We start from the raw sequence: 17,839 nt of genomic DNA, 5'->3' as shown, positions 1-17,839 counted from the left end.
CCCACTTATATTATTAAATAAATCATTCTCTCTCACATACTATCTATTTCATGACCCACATTGTACTTTTATCAAAATAAATTAATCATCCACTTGCCCCACTTGCACAATATAATATTGAAGCAAATAACTTTCCTAAAACTCCGTGTAAATGCAAGTGATGCATATAAAAAAAAAACGGAGGGAGTAGTTAATTTTTATCAAGCTAATTATTTCCTTTGACTATAATATATATGACAATATACTAGGAAACTATAGTTTATAATTTAGGAAGATTATTATCTCCTTTGACCATAAAACAAATATATATACTATATTTAACTCTTAAATTTGAGGATGATGCTCCCTTTTTTTTGCTGGCTTGGACCGACTTGGTCTCCCTAGACAAAATGCTTTGATCAACAATAATAAGGTGGTCTAAATTGCATTTAAGGTGATTTGAAATCGAGTCAGGAATAATTTGGGTTGAATTTAGGTTGGGCAATAACAAGTCGTGTTGATTTCGAGTCGAGTTAGTAACAGATCGGGTTGAATTTTTGGGTCGGGTAAGTAATAGGTCTGGTAAAATTCGAGACAAGTCAATAACAAATCGGGTTTAATTTAAGTTAGGTCAATAACAAGTCGGGTTGATTTTGGTTCGAGTTTGCAACAGGTTGGGTTAAATTCAGGTCGGGTTGAATTCAGGTCAGGTAAGTAACAAGTCGGGTTAAATTCGGGTTTTGACGGGTTAAAACGGGTTTGAGTCAATTTCGGTTCTAGTAGGGTTCGGTGCAAGTTAATTAAATTGACCATTGTAAACTGGTAAATTGGTGAAAGTTGTAAACTGGTAAATTGGCCGTTTAAAGGAAAATTGGATAGTTCCACCCACCCAATTGGAATCTCGGAGGATATTAGGGACCATGATACATTTCGGAAATTTTTATTCCGGGCGAAAAAAAAGTGATAAATTTCCAAAATTGAAGACTAATGTCCACGCTTTTTGAGAAATTTTGTAGGTTTCGAGGGCCCGGTGTTACAAAGTCTTGAGATTTTAGGGAATAGATCTGGGGGTCATATAATGCCGTTTGGATCCATATATGATCATTATAGTTGTCATAGATGTTCGTGGTAGGCTTGACTTAATGAAATCAGTGCAAGTTGTAAACCGGCAAATTGGATGGTACCACCCATCCAATTAGACTCCCGGAAGATATTAGGGACCATGGTAAACATTTCGGCAATTTTTATTTCCGGGCGATAAAAAGTCAAAAATTTCCAAAATTGAAGGCTAATGTCCACACTTTTTGAGAAATTTTAAAGATTTCGAGGCCCAGTGTCGAAAAGCTTTGAAATTTTATGGGATACATCTCGAGGTCATATAATGCCGTTTGGAACCATTTATGTTCATTATATGTTGTCATAAATGTTCGTGGTAGGCTTGATTTAATGAAATCGGTTCAAGTTGTAAACCAGTAAATTGGTCGTTTAAAGGCAGATTGGATAGATAAACTTACTCAATTGGACTCCCGGAGGGTAATAGGGACCATGGTAAAAATTTCGGCAATTTTTATTTCCGGGCGAAAAAAAGTCAAAAAATTCCAAAATTGAAGGCTTATATCCACGCTTTTTGAGAAATTTTGGAGGTTTCGGGGCACGGTGTCGAACAACCTTGAAATTTTAGCGGATACATCTTAGGGTCATATAATGCCGTTTGGAACCATATATGATCATTATATGTTGTCATAGATGTTTGTGGTAGGCTTAACTTAATGAAATCAGTGCAAGTTGTAAACCGGTAAATTGGACGTTTAAAGGCAAATTGGATGGTTCCACCTACCCAATTGGACTCCCGGAAGATAATAGGGACCATGGTAAACATTTCGGTAATTTTTATTTTCGGGCGATAAAAAGTCAAAAATTTCAAAAATTCAAGGCCAATGTCCACGCTTTTTGAGAAATTTTAAAGGTTTCGAGGCCTGGAGTCGAAAAGTCTTGAAATTTTAGGGGATACATCTCGGGGTCATATAATGCCGTTTGGAACCATTTATGATCATTATATGTTGTCATAAATGTTCGTGGTAGGCTTGATTTAATGAAATTAGTGCAAGTTGTAAATCGCTAAATTGGCCGTTTAAAGACAAATTGAATGGTTCCAACCACCAAATTGGACTCCCGGAGGGTATTAGAGATCATGGTAAAAATTTCGACAATTTTTATTTTTGGGCGAAAAAAAGTCAAAAAATTCAAAAATTGAAGGCTTATATCCACGCTTTTTGAGAAATTTTGGAGGTTTCGGGACACGGTGTCGAAAAGCCTTGAGATTTTAGGGAATACATCTCGGGGTTATATAATGTCGTTTGGAACCATATAAGATCATTATATGTTGTCATAAATGTTCGTGGTAGGCTTGAGTTAATGAAATCGGTGCAAATAGTAAAATAGTAAATTGGTCGTTTAAAGGCAAATTGGATGGTTCCATCCGGCCAATTGGACTCTCGGAGGATATTAGGGACCATGGTAAACATTTCGACAATTTTTATTATCCACGCTTTTTGAGAAATTTTGGAGGTTTCGGCTCGTTTTTTGTTATATAAGTTGGTTTAGAATTATAATAAGTTTAGCTATATTAGCTATATGTCTCTATAAAGTATCGAGAATGAGTTATTTCTAGATAATGTTGTATTGATATTCAAAAAGTGTAAGAGATGGTTCTAATCACCAACTTGATATCGCAGGTCCTTACTAAAATGTTGCGAATCCTGTATTGTGTGTCTGCTTGCGCTCTCCGCCTCATAACAACCTCCGTATTTGGAAAAAATAGCACTCCATAACAATCACTTTGCGTCATTTTAGTACTTTGAAACTATACCGTGGGTAAGTTGAAGTCGTTTCATTCCTAGATGATTATATTTGGTATATTAAAAGGAGATAAGTACATTATGGACGGCAAATGAGCACATGATCAGAATCAATGGAGATCCTAAGAGATATTATGCGGCTCATATATTAAGATTTTGTTTCCGACACATCAACCTTGAATCTTGCACATTTTGACATTTCACATGTACCGTATTTTGTTTGAGGTCACGGCGGTAATTATTCCGTTAACATCGAGGACGGTCATTGGCCATTCAAGAGATTATTCATATAAAGTGGTATAATTGGTATGTCCTATTATTGGAATAATAGGGAGGAAGTCATAATACGTCACTATTAGACACAAACAAAATTATATAACAACCTTCTATATACAATGTAGATTTGGCAAAGGGGTCATCCGGTCATGTCAAATTCAAGTAGGGATTGACTTGGTTTGAGTAAGTTTGGGGTTGACTGTACTTGGTCTATTGTCGATTAACTTTTTAGAATGAAATATAACCACATTAGATTACTTCGATGATTTAACTTGAAATGTGGTACATTACGTTAGTAAAAAGGTTTGAATAATCAAATGCGTGTTACTGTTCCTAAGTTTATAACAATTTTGATACTGACAACTTTGAAAAAAGTCAAAATTCAAAGATGGATATATTACCGAGTATTAGCAATTTCATATCATCTATATTATGAACTTGGTAGGAACCGTAGGAGGCAACTCTAAACTCAATAAACATCTAAAAACACAGACTTAAATCAAATAATTGAAATATTTTATCCATTTTAAACCATAATTAATACAAACATGACTTTAACGTAAATGTAAGACTAAGAGCCTGTTTTGTTCGAATCATATTTAATCTCTAGCCTCTTTTGTTCATAACAGAATCACTGACAGTCATGTAAATGTAAGATTAAAAGCCTGTTCTGATTTATTAAACTGAAATGAACTAAGCTGAACTGAGCTGAGCTGAACTGAATTGTTTATGAGAGAAGGAAATTAGGAACCAAAATAAATTGATTGGAAGTGAACTAAATTGAAGTGAACATGCCCTAAACCGATCACAAATTTAGCTAAGTCAATCAAATTAAATTCCTCATTAAAAAATGTCATGCAACCAAAAGTGGCGTACGGAGTAGCAGTCAACTTAATGTTGTTGAGTCGTTGTTCTTGTTTAAGTAAGCATGTTCTAGGAAGTTTCTTGGTTATTTGGTTAATATTAATAATATACTCTGTATTAAATTATGTCATACTATGAATTCATGAATTTCCACCCTTAAGGATGTTTAATCCTATGTATATAATCAAATCAACATTTCTTTGGCATGATTAGATTTTAGATACCTGAATCTATGAGTTAAAAGTCAACACTTCCACAAATGTCTATCCTTTGACTTTTCTTCATATTTCTGTTGAGATTTATACCTTTATCTTTTGTTGTTAATCTTTTGACTTTACTCAATTTCCCCCCTTTTATCGATTTAAACATCTTCTTACTTGATTTTACCTGTTGATGTTTATGTTAGTTTGGATTTTGGTTTTGCTATTTCATTGCACACCAACTGTTTGATATTTTGTCTGTTAGAAACTCCGTGATTTTCTGAAAAGTATTGATTTTTTTTTGGTTTTAAAAAAAATGTATTTTGTTCCTGAAGAAGGGTATCCAAGCTTTTCAAGCTCTGAAAGATGTGTCAATGAAAATGGGTGTTTTCAAAACTATGGTTTATACGAAGAACCCATCTCTGTAAATGACCCACTATATGATCAATACTATCAAACCCATGAAGAAAATTCAGAGATACCCGATTTTTCTGATGCATGTCTTAAGTACATGAATGATATTCTCATGGAAGAGGATATGGATGATAACCCTGCTACTTTGCAGGATTATCATGCACTCCAAGCCACTGAGAAGTCATTCTATGATGTTCTTGCAGGGGAGACATACCCGCTTTGTCCCGATCAAAGGCCGTTGTCAGATGATCTCAACACAAACTCCAGCAATCAAGGGAGTAGTGGTTGCTATGGTGTCGGTGTCGAATCCAACTGGCTGATCCATCAAAGTCTGTCAGAAGGATTTCAACACATTGATGATACTCATCATGTGTTGGAGTCAACTTCAGAGGGATCTGGCTCTAGCAGTAGCTTTAATTATTTGAAAGATGGGGTTGCAGACTCTCCTGTCAGCACACTATTTGTCAATGAGTTGAGTTCTGTAGTCAATTCCGGGATTAGTTGGGCATATAAGGAGAAGAATTATGAGGGTATTGGAGATAGTAGGGAAGAACTGGGTTATGGATCTAGGGGAAGGAAGAATCTTCATAGAGAAAATTCTGGTCAGGTGGAAGAAAGGAGTGCAAAACAACTAGCTACTAACAATGAGGAATATTCGGAAATGGAGAAGTTTGATGATGCATTGATGATTAGTAAGGAAGAAAACAATGATATTTTAACCTGTATCAGCAATAACGCGGTTAAGGATGCCAGTCAGGATTCAGAGCAGGAAGAAGAACCAAAAGGGTCCAAGAGTAAGCGTAGAGCTAAGCGTGGTAAGAAAAAGACTAGTACAGAAGTGGTGGATCTTAGGACTCTCCTCATTCAGTGTGCAGAAGCTGTATCATGCGCTGAGCTTAGAACTGCAAATGAGCTACTCAAGCAAATTAGGCAGCATGCTACGCCATTTGGTGATAGTGTCCAGAGGATAGCACATTATTTTGCAAATGGCCTTGAAGCACGTATGACCGGTACAGGCTCAGAGCTATACAAAGCTTCTGATTGGAAGCGATTTTCATCCTATGATATCTTGAGAGGCTACAGATTATATGTTTCTGCTCTCCCTTTCCAACGGACCACTCATTATGTAGCCAATCAGACAATAGCAAAGTTGGCTGAAAAAGCACCGAAAATACACATTATTGATTTTGGCATCTTTATGGGTTTCCAATGGCCCTGCCTAATTCAAACTCTCTCAAGAAGACCTCTTGGCCCTCCAAGGCTTAAAATTACGGGAGTAGATAATCCCAAGAGTGGTTTCAAACCTGCACAGACAGTTGAAGAGACAGGTAGAAGATTAGCAGGTTACTGTGAGAGATTTGGGGTGCCTTTCGAGTTTCAGGCCATTGCACAGCGGTGGCATACCATAAAGCCAGAAGATTTCAACATTGAAAAGGATGAGCTTGTAGTAGTTTCCTGTCTTTATAAGTCAAGAAGGCTGCCTGATGAGACTGTTGATGCTGGCAGCCCGCGGGATACTTTCTTGAAGTTGGTAAGGAGCTTAAATCCTGATCTATTCATCAATGGTGTTGTCAATGGAACATTCAATGCTCCCTTCTTCATCACTCGGTTCAGGGAAGCACTTTACCACTACTCTTCTTTGTTTGATGTGTTTGAAGCTACTATGCTTCGTGAAGATCAGCAAAGGCAACTGATCGAAAATTACTTATATGGTAAAGATGCCATGAACATAGTAGCGTGCGAGGGGAGTGAGAGAATTGAGAGACCAGAGACATACAAGCAGTGGCAGGTGCGCCACAAGAGGGCTGGATTCATGCAGATACCACTGGATCAAGGAATTGTAAATAAAGCAAGGGCAATGGTAAGAGCAAATTACCAGAAGGATTTTATGGTGGAGCAAGACAGGCATTGGTTGGTTCAGGGTTGGAAAGGAAGGATTTTGTTTGCCATATCCTGTTGGAAACCTACTTAAATGATCAAAGTGAACATTAACATGTTATTTTATTCTGTTGTGATTCAATGCCAAAAATATGTTAATCATTCTGCTGCATCAGAAATGAATATAGGAGTAATAGCTGAAATCAAAATTACTCAAAACTTTTTGTAGTAATTTTAAAGTCATGTAATGGTGCTGGTAAATCTGAATTAAAATCTATAAGATACTGACCTTTTCAGATTTTCCCTTTCAAAATATTTGACAATTCATGAATTCAATGCTGTCTTTTTATTTGGTTTATAGGATTATTGCCTTATTGGTGACTTTGATAGGTACCTGATGATTCCTGTGCCTAGATCACTTTTTATCTTTTTATTTTTTGGTTTCTGGATGCTGCCATCTTATGTGGATCTTCCAGAGTGCATTCAGTCCTGGTGGTTCTGCCGATATCTAACTGATCTAAGACAAGCTAGCAGAAAAGAGTTTTTTGGGCATTTATGTCACATTTTTTATGTGAGGTAATGAATTATCTTTGATAAGTCTGCTAAAACATTCTCTGTGGTTACTAGTTAGTGGTACACCATTGCAGCATATGCACCTTTCAGTGCTAATTCTATGACAGGATGTTCATATTTCAATTTCAGAATGCAGCTCGTTTGTAGAAAGCATTTTGCTCAAGCAAATGACAATGATCAATTGCATAGATTCTCCAGGTACGTAAAGTTGCTATGAATCAGAAGTGCACTGATTTTCTGAGTCAAAAGTTGCATTCTGTTTTATCATTGGTTAGCTTCTAAAACTCTGTCAAGCTGTTGGTAAAAATCTGAAACCGCCTCTCTTAGTCAAAATTTACTAATCTATGCTGATCATTTTTTATAAGTTACTTTATAAACATGTCAGCTATCTATGAGCAGCCAAGCAGTTTACCAGTGAAGGCAAAATTACCATTGAATCCTTGGCCCTCCCAAAAGGTATGTCCAAACTAAAAAGCTCACTTGCTCATGTACAATGCATGTGAGCTTGAGAATGTAAGAGGTGTGATATTACACTCGGGTGTAGGATTGACACCCCTAAGGTTCGAGCAACATAGGGCAAAATCTCCACGACAGGAAAGTAGTTTTTGACAGAAATAATAGAAAAATTATTGAGATTTGCACGACTTATTATCTCTTTCTTGGATAGCACTATAGCAGTGAATCCTCCTTGGGCAATATATTCAAAGGAATATATGCATATATGGAAATTTTCATATTATTATCCGACTAGATTTTATCTTTTTGGTAGAAAATTTACACGTATAGTTTTCTTGCTGTGTAGATAAAATATCTTTAAAATATCACATACAGAGCATGTCAGCATGTAGGTAAGAAATTAACCAAAAATACTTCTGATGATTTTCTTCGGACAAAGGACTCATCAGCTATAAATTCTACAATCTTTCATCCTTGTTCATACATATTTTTTTAGCCACTTATAATTTCAACTGTCTCTATTATTTCTCCCTTCTTCAGTCAATAAAAATGTCTGCTAATCTTAAGGCTCGTTTAGATGAAGCATTATCTACTCACCAAAATGAGATTCTCATGTTCTTCTCGAGGTGATTTTTCCTTGCTTTGCACATCTTGTTACGGGGGTGGAAGGGGATGAGGGGGTAGTGTGGTGGCATAAATTGTATCAACTTAGTACTTTACATAATTGTGATGCTAATGCATATAATATGAGTTTAAATTTGATGCTTAATAATGCTTATTAATCAATGAAACTTTGATGCAGAGTTGAGACCCATGGAAAAGCAATCCTTCAGCGTCAGCAACTGCTTGCTGAATTTGAAGAGCTGAATCTTGCTGATGGATTTTTTGCTGAAGTTATTAGGTCTACTCAGGTGCTACAACCTTACTGATCCCTTCTTGTATGCTGAAAGCAATACTGCTTTTCTGATTATTTTTTTATTTTTTTATTTTTACTTTGTAGGAAGCAATAGTTTTCCTTCCATCAATTGCTCTTGTAATTCGTCAGAATCTGGGTGTCTGGAACTACATCTCTTTTGACATCAAGAATCGTGTGTTTAAGGAACTGACAACGGAAGAGTTTCTAAGACTCAAAGAGATGGTGGTCGATGAGAAGTAAACATTATTACTTTTAACAGTCAAATACACTATTTATAACCTCCTCCTCAACAAGGACTGTTTTGTTAATCTTAGTTTAATATAATGCAGCTTGAAGGAAAAGTTTGTACTCGAACTGGATTTCGAACCATCCTGTGGATCATTAAAACTTCCCTCTCTTCCCCAGTCAATTGGGAATGGCGCTGAGTTCCTCAACTGCAACCTTTCTGCTAAGATGTTCCAAGACGGAAAAGGCATGGTTAATCTTCTTGATTTTCTCCGACATCATCACTATAAAGGGAAGGTAACAGTGAAGCCCACTACTTCATTAATTATTGGCTAACCAAAGTTTGATGTTTGATTAATTTTTTCTTCTTTTGGGTGCAGTCTTTGATGTTGAATGACAAAATTGAGGACCTGAATGCTCTTAAGTCTGCATTGCTTAACGCACAGGAATATCTACTCGCCCAACCTCCTTCTACTCCATACTCTGACTTTGAGCGGAAGCTCCAGGAGATTGGATTTGAGAGAGGATGGGGTGACAATGCTGAGCGTTCTTTGGGCATGATCAGCCTGCTTCTAGACCTTATCAATGCTCCTGATCCATCCAGTCTCGAGAAGTTTCTTAGCAGAATCCCTTTGGTTTTCAACCTCGTAATTCTATCTCCTCATGGTTACTTTGCCCAGGAAAACGTCTTAGGTTATCCTGACACTGGTGGCCAGGTTCATCATCACAACTTAGAATCAATTGATAAATACTTTTTATTACATTTTCTTCTTTTTATTCAGTCATGTATTTCTTATGTGTGATCTGTAGGTGGTATATATCTTGGATCAAGTTCGTGCATTAGAGGCTGAAATGATACTACGTATTAAGCAGCAAGGACTTGACATAATCCCGCGAATCCTTATTGTACGTTTAAGTTTTAGCTCCCGTATTTCTTGGCCTATTATATACAAACTACTTGCTAATTTTTCCTATCTGCTAAATTTGATATATATAACAGGTCACTCGTCTACTCCCAGGTGTGGCTGGTACCACCTGTGGGCAGCGCCTTGAGAAGGTTTATGGAACTCAGAACTCTGACATCATCCGTGTGCCATTCAGAACCAAGAAAGGAATGGTCAAGAAATGGATATCAAGATTTGAAGTGTGGCCTTACCTAGAGACATTCACTGAGGTAAATAGCATATATGAATCATTCATATTAATTTTACTCTTTACACCCTTCAAATTTAGAAACTTAAATGATAGTCATATTATTTTTTTAACCTTAGGAAGTAGCAATTGAACTTTCCAAGGAGCTGCAAACCACGCCTGATTTGATAATTGGAAACTACAGTGATGGGAACTTGGTCGCCATGCTTTTGGCACATAAACTAGGAGTTACTATGGTGTGTTCCCTTGATTATATAATCCCGTCTTTGTTTATAGACTTGTTGTTGGAATATTTTCTTATCTATCATTGTTATATATATTTTTGAAGTGCACGATTGCTCATGCTCTGGAAAAGACAAAGTATACAAATTCAGACGTGTATTGGAAGGAATTCGAGGACAAGTACCATTTTTCCTGTCAGTTCACAGCTGATCTTATAGCCATGAACTACACGGATTTCATCATTACTAGTTCATTTCAAGAAATTGCTGGAAAGTAAATGCCCTCATTTCTGAGCAATTTTTTCTGTACCATTTTTTTTCCCTCTAGTTATAATGCTATATCATAATATCTATGCCCTGTTACTTCACAGTAAGAACAAAGTAGGACAGTATGAGTCTCACATGGCGTTCACTCTTCCTGGATTGTTCCGAGTTGTCAATGGAATAAATGTCTTTGATCCCAAATTCAACATCGTCTCACCAGGAGCTGATGTGTCGATTTACTTTCCATACACTGAAAAGGAGTTGAGATTTACCCAACTACACTCTGGACTTGAAGAAATGCTTTATGGCTCTGTTGAGAACAAGGAATACATGTAAAATTATCTTTCCCCCAACACTTAACAAAACTTATCTCATTACTTATTTAGATTCTGAAAGTCATTATCTGACACAGGGGTGTGCTCAAAGACCGAAACAAGCCAATCATATTTTCTATGGCAAGACTTGATCGAGTGAAGAACATCACAGGACTTGTTGAGTGGTATGGAAAAAACAAGAGGCTTCAGGAATTGGTTAACCTTGTAATAGTGGCTGGAGACCGGAGTAAAGAGTCTCAGGACAATGAGGAAAGGGAGGAGCTAAAGAAGATGTATGAACTCATAGAAAAATACAACTTGAATGGGCAGTTTAGGTGGATTTCTGTTCAGATGAGCAGGATGAAAAATGGGGAACTTTATAGGTACATAGCAGATACAAAGGGGGCGTTTGTTCAGCCTGCTCTCTACGAAGCCTTTGGGTTGACTGTCATTGAAGCAATGACCTCAGGATTGCCAACTTTTGCTACTTGTAATGGTGGTCCTGCCGAGATTATTACTCATGGCAAGTCCGGGTTTCATATTGATCCATACCAAGATGGTAAAGCAGCTGAACTAATAGTTGATTTCTTTGAGAAGTGCAAGGTTGATCCTACCCATTGGGAGCTTATCTCAAAGGGTGGACTAGAACGAATCCAGGAGAAGTAAGCCCAACATTTATGCACAATGCAATTTGTTTAATTGTTTCCGTTCCCTACTTTCATTATTGTTCTATGCCTACTCTCATTTTGCATCTGATTTGTTCGAAATTATGCAGATATACATGGAAAATTTACTCAAAGAAGCTGCTCACACTCGCTGGGGTTTATGGCTTTTCGAAGTATACTTCTAAGCCTGATAAGAGCAAGGCTAATCGCTACATTGAGATGTTGATGGCCATTGGGTATAACAAGTTGGTAAGTTGATTATGCTCATCTATATGGGATCTAAACCTCTATTTAATTTTTTATTACAAACATACACCAAATTAGAATTAATGACACTTATTATCCGTCTTCAGCAGTAGTATAGCAAATCGTAATGGTACTCTTTACTTTCATTTTCAGGGTCATCTTACAATTTCTTGTATCTGATAGCTCCTAAATTACCTTCATCATGATCCGAACACTTTTTGATGTTTTACCTTTGCATTTCTTTAGGTGGAATCAGTCCCTCTTGCTGCCGAGGATTAAATTGTAAAGGATATAACTTGTGGTGCACGTTGCTACGAGCCTTGTTCCTAGGATTGATTTCTATAGTTTTGGTCCAAGTATGTTCGTTCTTAAGTTTTGTATGTCCTTTAGACTTTCTGGAGAGTGTCAAGCAAAAATTATAATAAATTGAAAATTCAATATTTAAATAAAAGGTAAATTCTAAATGAGCTCGCTCATTTATTGATCTTAATCATGTTTATGCCGGCTATGATAGAATATAGATTGATAGTTGGATTATAAAACTTTAATTGTACGAAGTAATAATTAGAAGTTGTATTTCAACTTTTAAATGTAAGAATGATTTAAAAGCTGGCGCTATTACACGTGTCAGAATTACATTGCCCACAAGCTTTTTATTTTCTGAAAAAAAAAACACCTTCCGCTCAAAATACGGTATTTTCACAATTACACCCAATATGAACCAGACCAACAAAGTGAAGGATTAGTAGGAAATCGATTTAAAAGAAGCTCAATGTGACATGTGCTTCTTTAGAGGAGGTGATAGAGGAAACAGATAAAATGACCCACTCTTACAAAATGAGACATTGTAAGCTTCCAGATATCCGAGTTTGAGGGACGGCCTTGACGGGGTCGTCAAGACTTGGGTGGGGGAGCATGTCCCCACACCCACAAAGGCAACATCAACGTCAATTGAGCACTAGGCAACATATCGGGCCAAGGGAGATGCCCATGGGTGCTAAGCACCTTCCCCCTATAGAGCTTTATTTAGCTCAAGGACTATTTTCCTAGTGAACACCCGATTGACAATAACGCAATAATAGGCCATTTGGGGGCCCAAATAAAGCCCAAACGGGATGAAACTTGGGAGCCCACCGTTTCTGGACCCAATGAAGACAATGGTCGAGGAAGATTTTGGAGATGGGCCCCACAACGTTCTAGATTGCGCTACAAGGTTCGTGGGCCTTGCGGGAGATCCTAGAATCTTCTAGGGCAATCTTGTATATTCTTTATAAACTAGAGAAGCCTAAATCATTCCAGGACGGTGTACATAGAGAGAAGTATATTAGAAATCGTGTAGAACTCTCTAGATTGACCTTAGTTCTAGGACTCTCCATTTGAGGAGGTTAGAACATTCTAGAGTAGAATTCTCTATGTCTTGGGGAGCACTATAAATAGAGAGCTTCCCCCTCATTTGTAGATCCATCCACACAATTGTAAAGTCTCTCAAGAAATACAAAGCATTATTAAGCAATCTTCCTTGTTCTTTCTCTTACTTGCTTACTTAGCCATTTCCAAGCTTCACTCACTTAAATTTGAGCATCGTATTTAGCTTTGCTAAAGTGCTTTAGGATCCTTGACTAGAATTGCAGGGGTAATTCTAGTAGGACGCGTGCAAGGACTTGGGGCAAAGAGTCAGCATGTGACATGTAATAATCCAAGACTTACATCATGATTTTTTTGCCCTTATTCCCTTAACCCAAGCGTTCTGTTGGCGATTTGTGTATTTATACACAAATCGTCTCGACAAAATTACCTGTGTCATATTTATATGTCCTCTTCGTGTACGGAATGCACGGTGATTGCTCCAGCACCACTGTTAACCCCGTAAGGACACCGAATAAAGAATGGAGATTTGATTCCGACTGGGCACAATTGGTGCGTTAGGATCAAATGTTCCGAAAATCTTGTTACAACAAACCAAACATTTCAACTATACTAACAAACAAAGTCTATATTAAATTTATTTATTTATTGAAATAAAATCTGTATTAAATTTTGCATTAAAATACATATTGTAAAAAGAAAAAAATTGTACTTAGTTAACGCTAACCAAGGGTTTAGGATAAAAAAAAAAAACTTCTGAAAATCAAACATTAACCACAAATTCAAGATTATGTCATCCTAATATTGGTCGCAACGTATCAATGGTTTGACAAATTTCATCCACCGAAACCATTAAATTCACCTTGTAATCTTCGACAATTCATGTCATTTTACATGAAACAAATTACATGAAAGAAAAAAAAAATAACAAGAAAAGAAGAGATAAAGATTGAAGATTTTAAAAACGAGGAGATGAAAATTGAAAATTTTAGAAACGAACAGACAAAGGAGACGATTATTATATTGAGAAGAAACGTGGGAAAAAAATAGCAAAAATGGGTAATGAAAGACAGGTTTTATAGGGAAAAAACGAAAAAATACATCTTTGTTTTGTTTTTGTAACCGCTAATTTACTTGTTTTACATTGCAAGATACATAATGATATCAACAATTTAATGAAAAAAAATCATAACATGGGATAATGTACTTATTTTTCTTGAACTTATCTTATCTGAACTTATCTTTCCTGAAATAAGGTGATTCGAACACTTTTTGATGATTTCTCTTTGCATTTCTTCAGGTGAATCAGTCCCTCTTGCTGCCGAAGAGTAAATTGTAAAGGATATAAGTTGTGGTGCACGTTGGTAACGTAAGGTAATCGGAAATGTATTAATGGGAACGAGTTGAACTCGTTTCGGAAAAAAGAACCCTCGTCATGCACATAATCCATTGCAATTGCTCCCGCACCCGCGACCACAAGAACATTCAATATAAAATGGAGAATTTATTCCAATTTCTCTGGGAACAACGGGTGCATTTGGATTAAATTTCTTATTGTTGGGTTTAGCTGTGGCCCAAATTTTATAGCCCAATTATGTGAAAATTTGCTAGATAAATCTAACATGTTCACTAAAGTAATTGTCGGTTAATTGAGGTGAATAATGCTCTAAAATTATATCATGACATGATCAAGACATTAGTAGCAATCTACACTATTCTAGAGAATGATCACCGACATTACTCCACCACCAAGCATAACTCTATATATATAGGCAATGGACTTTCCATTGAGGCATTCACAAAATAAGAAGCCATAAATACCAAAGCCTTTCTAACAATTATCCTTGTAATAATCCTCTACATAATCCATTATTCATTGTAAATTTGTAATTTTTTTTGTGAGTTTAATTATTATAGTGAGAGTTATTGATGTATTACAATTCACCCTACTAAATTACGGGTGATACTTGTACTCTCCTATTTTTCATATAGTGGATTATTTTTTAGTGCTTGTCGTCTGTGGGTTTTTTGATAATTTTTCGCACGTTAAATATTGTGTGTCTAATTCTCTACTATTCCCTTCGTGTTTTTTTAAGTGTTAAAGTTTGACTGGCACATAGTTATAGTTTTAGACAAATTAATTGACTTAAATAAAATAAGAGGTCAGTGGGGTAGTTGAAGTATTAAAAAATTGTAAAAGAAATATAGTGAGGTTAATAGTTTATTGAAAAGTAATGAATGTGAAAAATAATATAATAAAAAAAGTAGTAGTGGGTTTGGGTGGGGACCATGAGAGGAGAGAAATATAATATTTTAATGTAGTTTTTTGCCAAAAAAAAAAGTGTAGCAATTAAAACACGACCGGATTTGGTAAGTGTAACACTTATTAAAACACAGAGGGAGTACTTATTTTGCCTTTATCTTTCTTCTACTTATCTTATCAAACTCTACATCTGTAATTTGCTTCCGTTGTGCACTCACCAACCCTAATACCCATAGATTGAGTTATGGCCAATTGAACAATTCAACTACAAGTAAGAAAGAAAATCTTTATCAAAATTTACATCAAATAAACAAATCAGAAAAAAAAAAAAAAAAAAAAAATGTAGTTAAACATACCTTGACAACAAATCCACACCCTTGTAAGGGTTGAAACGAATCATTAGTTTGACTGATTTCTTCAACCAAAATCATCAAATTTACTCTATAATGTTCGATTCTTGCCATTTTAAAAGAGAATAATTAGTATCAAAGAAAAGAACAAGAAAAGAAAATTTAGGAGAAAAAAATGGAGCGAGAGATGAAGATTATAGGAACGAGTGAGGAGATGAAGGAGACGATTATATTGAAGAAAAAACACGAAAAACAAATAATGTAGTAAAATAAGTAGGGGAATTAAATGAAAGATTGGGGTTTTGTAGGGAAAAAACCAGAAAATGCAATTTTTTTTTTTAAACAATAAAATGGAGTTAAATGAATTTTTGGGATGTTGATGTGTGCTCTATTATTTTTTTTGAGTTAAGATCAAATACGGTCGCTAAACTTACGTATTTGTAGCACATTTTATTCAAGTGAAGATGTTAAATACGGGTCTAGACCGCACCTGCAAACCAAGAGAGAGAGTTAACTTCATAAATCCAAATATGTTCCATCCCAAAACCATATAGCAATAGGAGAAGTAGCCCCTTAGCCTTAAAAAGTGTTTAACTCTCTCTTCTTCAATCAATGTGGGACACTTACTTGGAAGGTTTATTCTTCAACAGAAGAAGATTGATATTGACTGTCCAAATTTGGAGTGCTTCAAGTTTCAAGGTGGTGGTCCGAAACAGATTTTCATCAACTGTCCCAGCCTAAAACTCATCCACTATGTTGGGGATGAAATCCCAGTGTTGCCATATATGATCATAATATGTTGTCATAAACGTCCGTGGTAGGCTTGAGTTTACGAAATCGCTGCAAGTTGTGAACGGGTAAAATGACCGTTTAACGGCATATTGGACGGTTCCACGCATCCAATTTGACTCCCGGAGGATATTAAGGACCATGGTAAACATCTCGGAAATTTTTATTTTCAGGCGAAAAAAGGTCAAATAAATAAAAAAAATTGAAGGCTATAATCCACGCTTTTTGAGGAATTTTGAGGTTTCAAAACCCGGTGGCGAAAAGCCTTGAAACCCTAAGGGATACATTTCAGGGTCATATAATGCCGTTTAAAACCACATATGATAATTATATGTTGTCATAAACGTCCGTGGTAGACTTGAGTTTACGAAATCACTACAAGTTCTGAACGGGTAAAATGACCGTTTGAAAGAAAACTGTATGGTTCCACCGACCCTATTTGTCTCTCGGAGAATATTAGGGACCATGGTAAACATCTCGGCAATTTTTATTTCCGGGCAAAAAAAGGTCAAAAAATTACAAAATTGAAAGCTATAATCCATGCTTTTTTAGGAAATTTTGAGGTTTCGGGGCCCGGTGGCAAAAACCCTTGAAACCCTAAGGGATATCTCTCAAGGTTATATAATGCCGTTTTAAACCATATATGATCATTATATGTTGTCATCAACGTTCGTGGTGGGCTTGTGTGTTTACGAAATCACTACAAGTTATGAACGGGTAAAATAATTGTTTAAGGGCATATTGGATGGTTCCACCAACCCAATTTGACTCCCGGAAGATATTAGGGACCATGGTAAATATCTCGACAAATTTTATTTTCGGTGGAAAAAGGGTCAAAAAATTACAAAATTAAAGACTATAATCCACGCTTTTTTAAGAAAATTTGAGGTTTTGGGGTCCGATAGAGAAAAGTGTTGAGACCCTAGGGATTATATCTAGCTCGTTGTCATATAATATCGTTTAAAACCATATATAATCATAAAATGTTGTCATAAACGTACGTGATACGTTTGAGTTAACAAAATCACTTCAAGTTGTGAACAGGTTAATTGACCGTTTAAGGGCATATTGCACGGTTCCAACGACCCACATTGACTCCCGGAGGATATTAGGGACCATGGTAAACATCTCGGCAATTTTTATTTACAGGCGAAAAAAGGTCAAAAAATTACAAAATTGAAGGCTATACTCCACGTTTTTTTAGGGAAATTTGATGTTTCGGGGCCTGGTGGCGAAAAGCCCTTAAACCCAAAGGGATACATCTCGGGGTCATATAATTCCATTTGAAACCATATATGATCATTATATGTTGTCATAAACGTCTGTGGTAGGCTTGAGTTTACGAAATCACTACAAGTTGTGAACGTGTAAAATGACCGTTTAAGGGCGTATTGGACGGTTCCAAAGACCCAATTTGACTCCCGGGGGATATTAGGGACCATGGTAAACATCTCGGCAATTTTTAGTTACAGGCGAAAAAAGGTTAAAAAATTACAAAATTGAAGAATAAGATCCACGCTTTTTGAGGAAAATTTGAGGTTTCAGGGTCTGGTTGCGAAAAACCTTGAAAC

General features: G+C 36.2%; 1 protein-coding gene and 1 pseudogene across 1 annotated transcript; both read left to right on the top strand.

Moving 5' to 3' along the window:
- Positions 1–4,333: 4,333 nt before the first annotated feature.
- Positions 4,334–6,767, top strand: LOC145620375 (scarecrow-like protein 30 pseudogene; annotated as a pseudogene).
- Positions 6,768–8,047: 1,280 nt separating this feature from the next.
- Positions 8,048–12,174, top strand: LOC145620366 (sucrose synthase-like). Its single transcript, XM_081675036.1, has 13 exons — positions 8,048–8,124; positions 8,301–8,409; positions 8,499–8,650; positions 8,744–8,936; positions 9,020–9,355; positions 9,450–9,545; positions 9,640–9,813; positions 9,911–10,027; positions 10,120–10,286; positions 10,384–10,608; positions 10,689–11,252; positions 11,366–11,504; positions 11,748–12,174. The coding sequence occupies exons 1-13, from the start codon at positions 8,048–8,050 to the stop codon at positions 11,778–11,780; spliced, it is 2,382 nt and encodes a 793-aa protein (XP_081531162.1). The 3' UTR covers positions 11,781–12,174.
- The last annotated feature ends 5,665 nt before the right edge of the window (positions 12,175–17,839 follow it).

Source organism: Chenopodium album, chromosome 3 (assembly GCF_948465745.1).
Source record: "Chenopodium album chromosome 3, dcCheAlbu1.1, whole genome shotgun sequence".
In the NCBI taxonomy this organism is placed as follows: domain Eukaryota; kingdom Viridiplantae; phylum Streptophyta; class Magnoliopsida; order Caryophyllales; family Amaranthaceae; genus Chenopodium; species Chenopodium album.
This window is presented reverse-complemented; position numbering and strand designations above follow the sequence as displayed.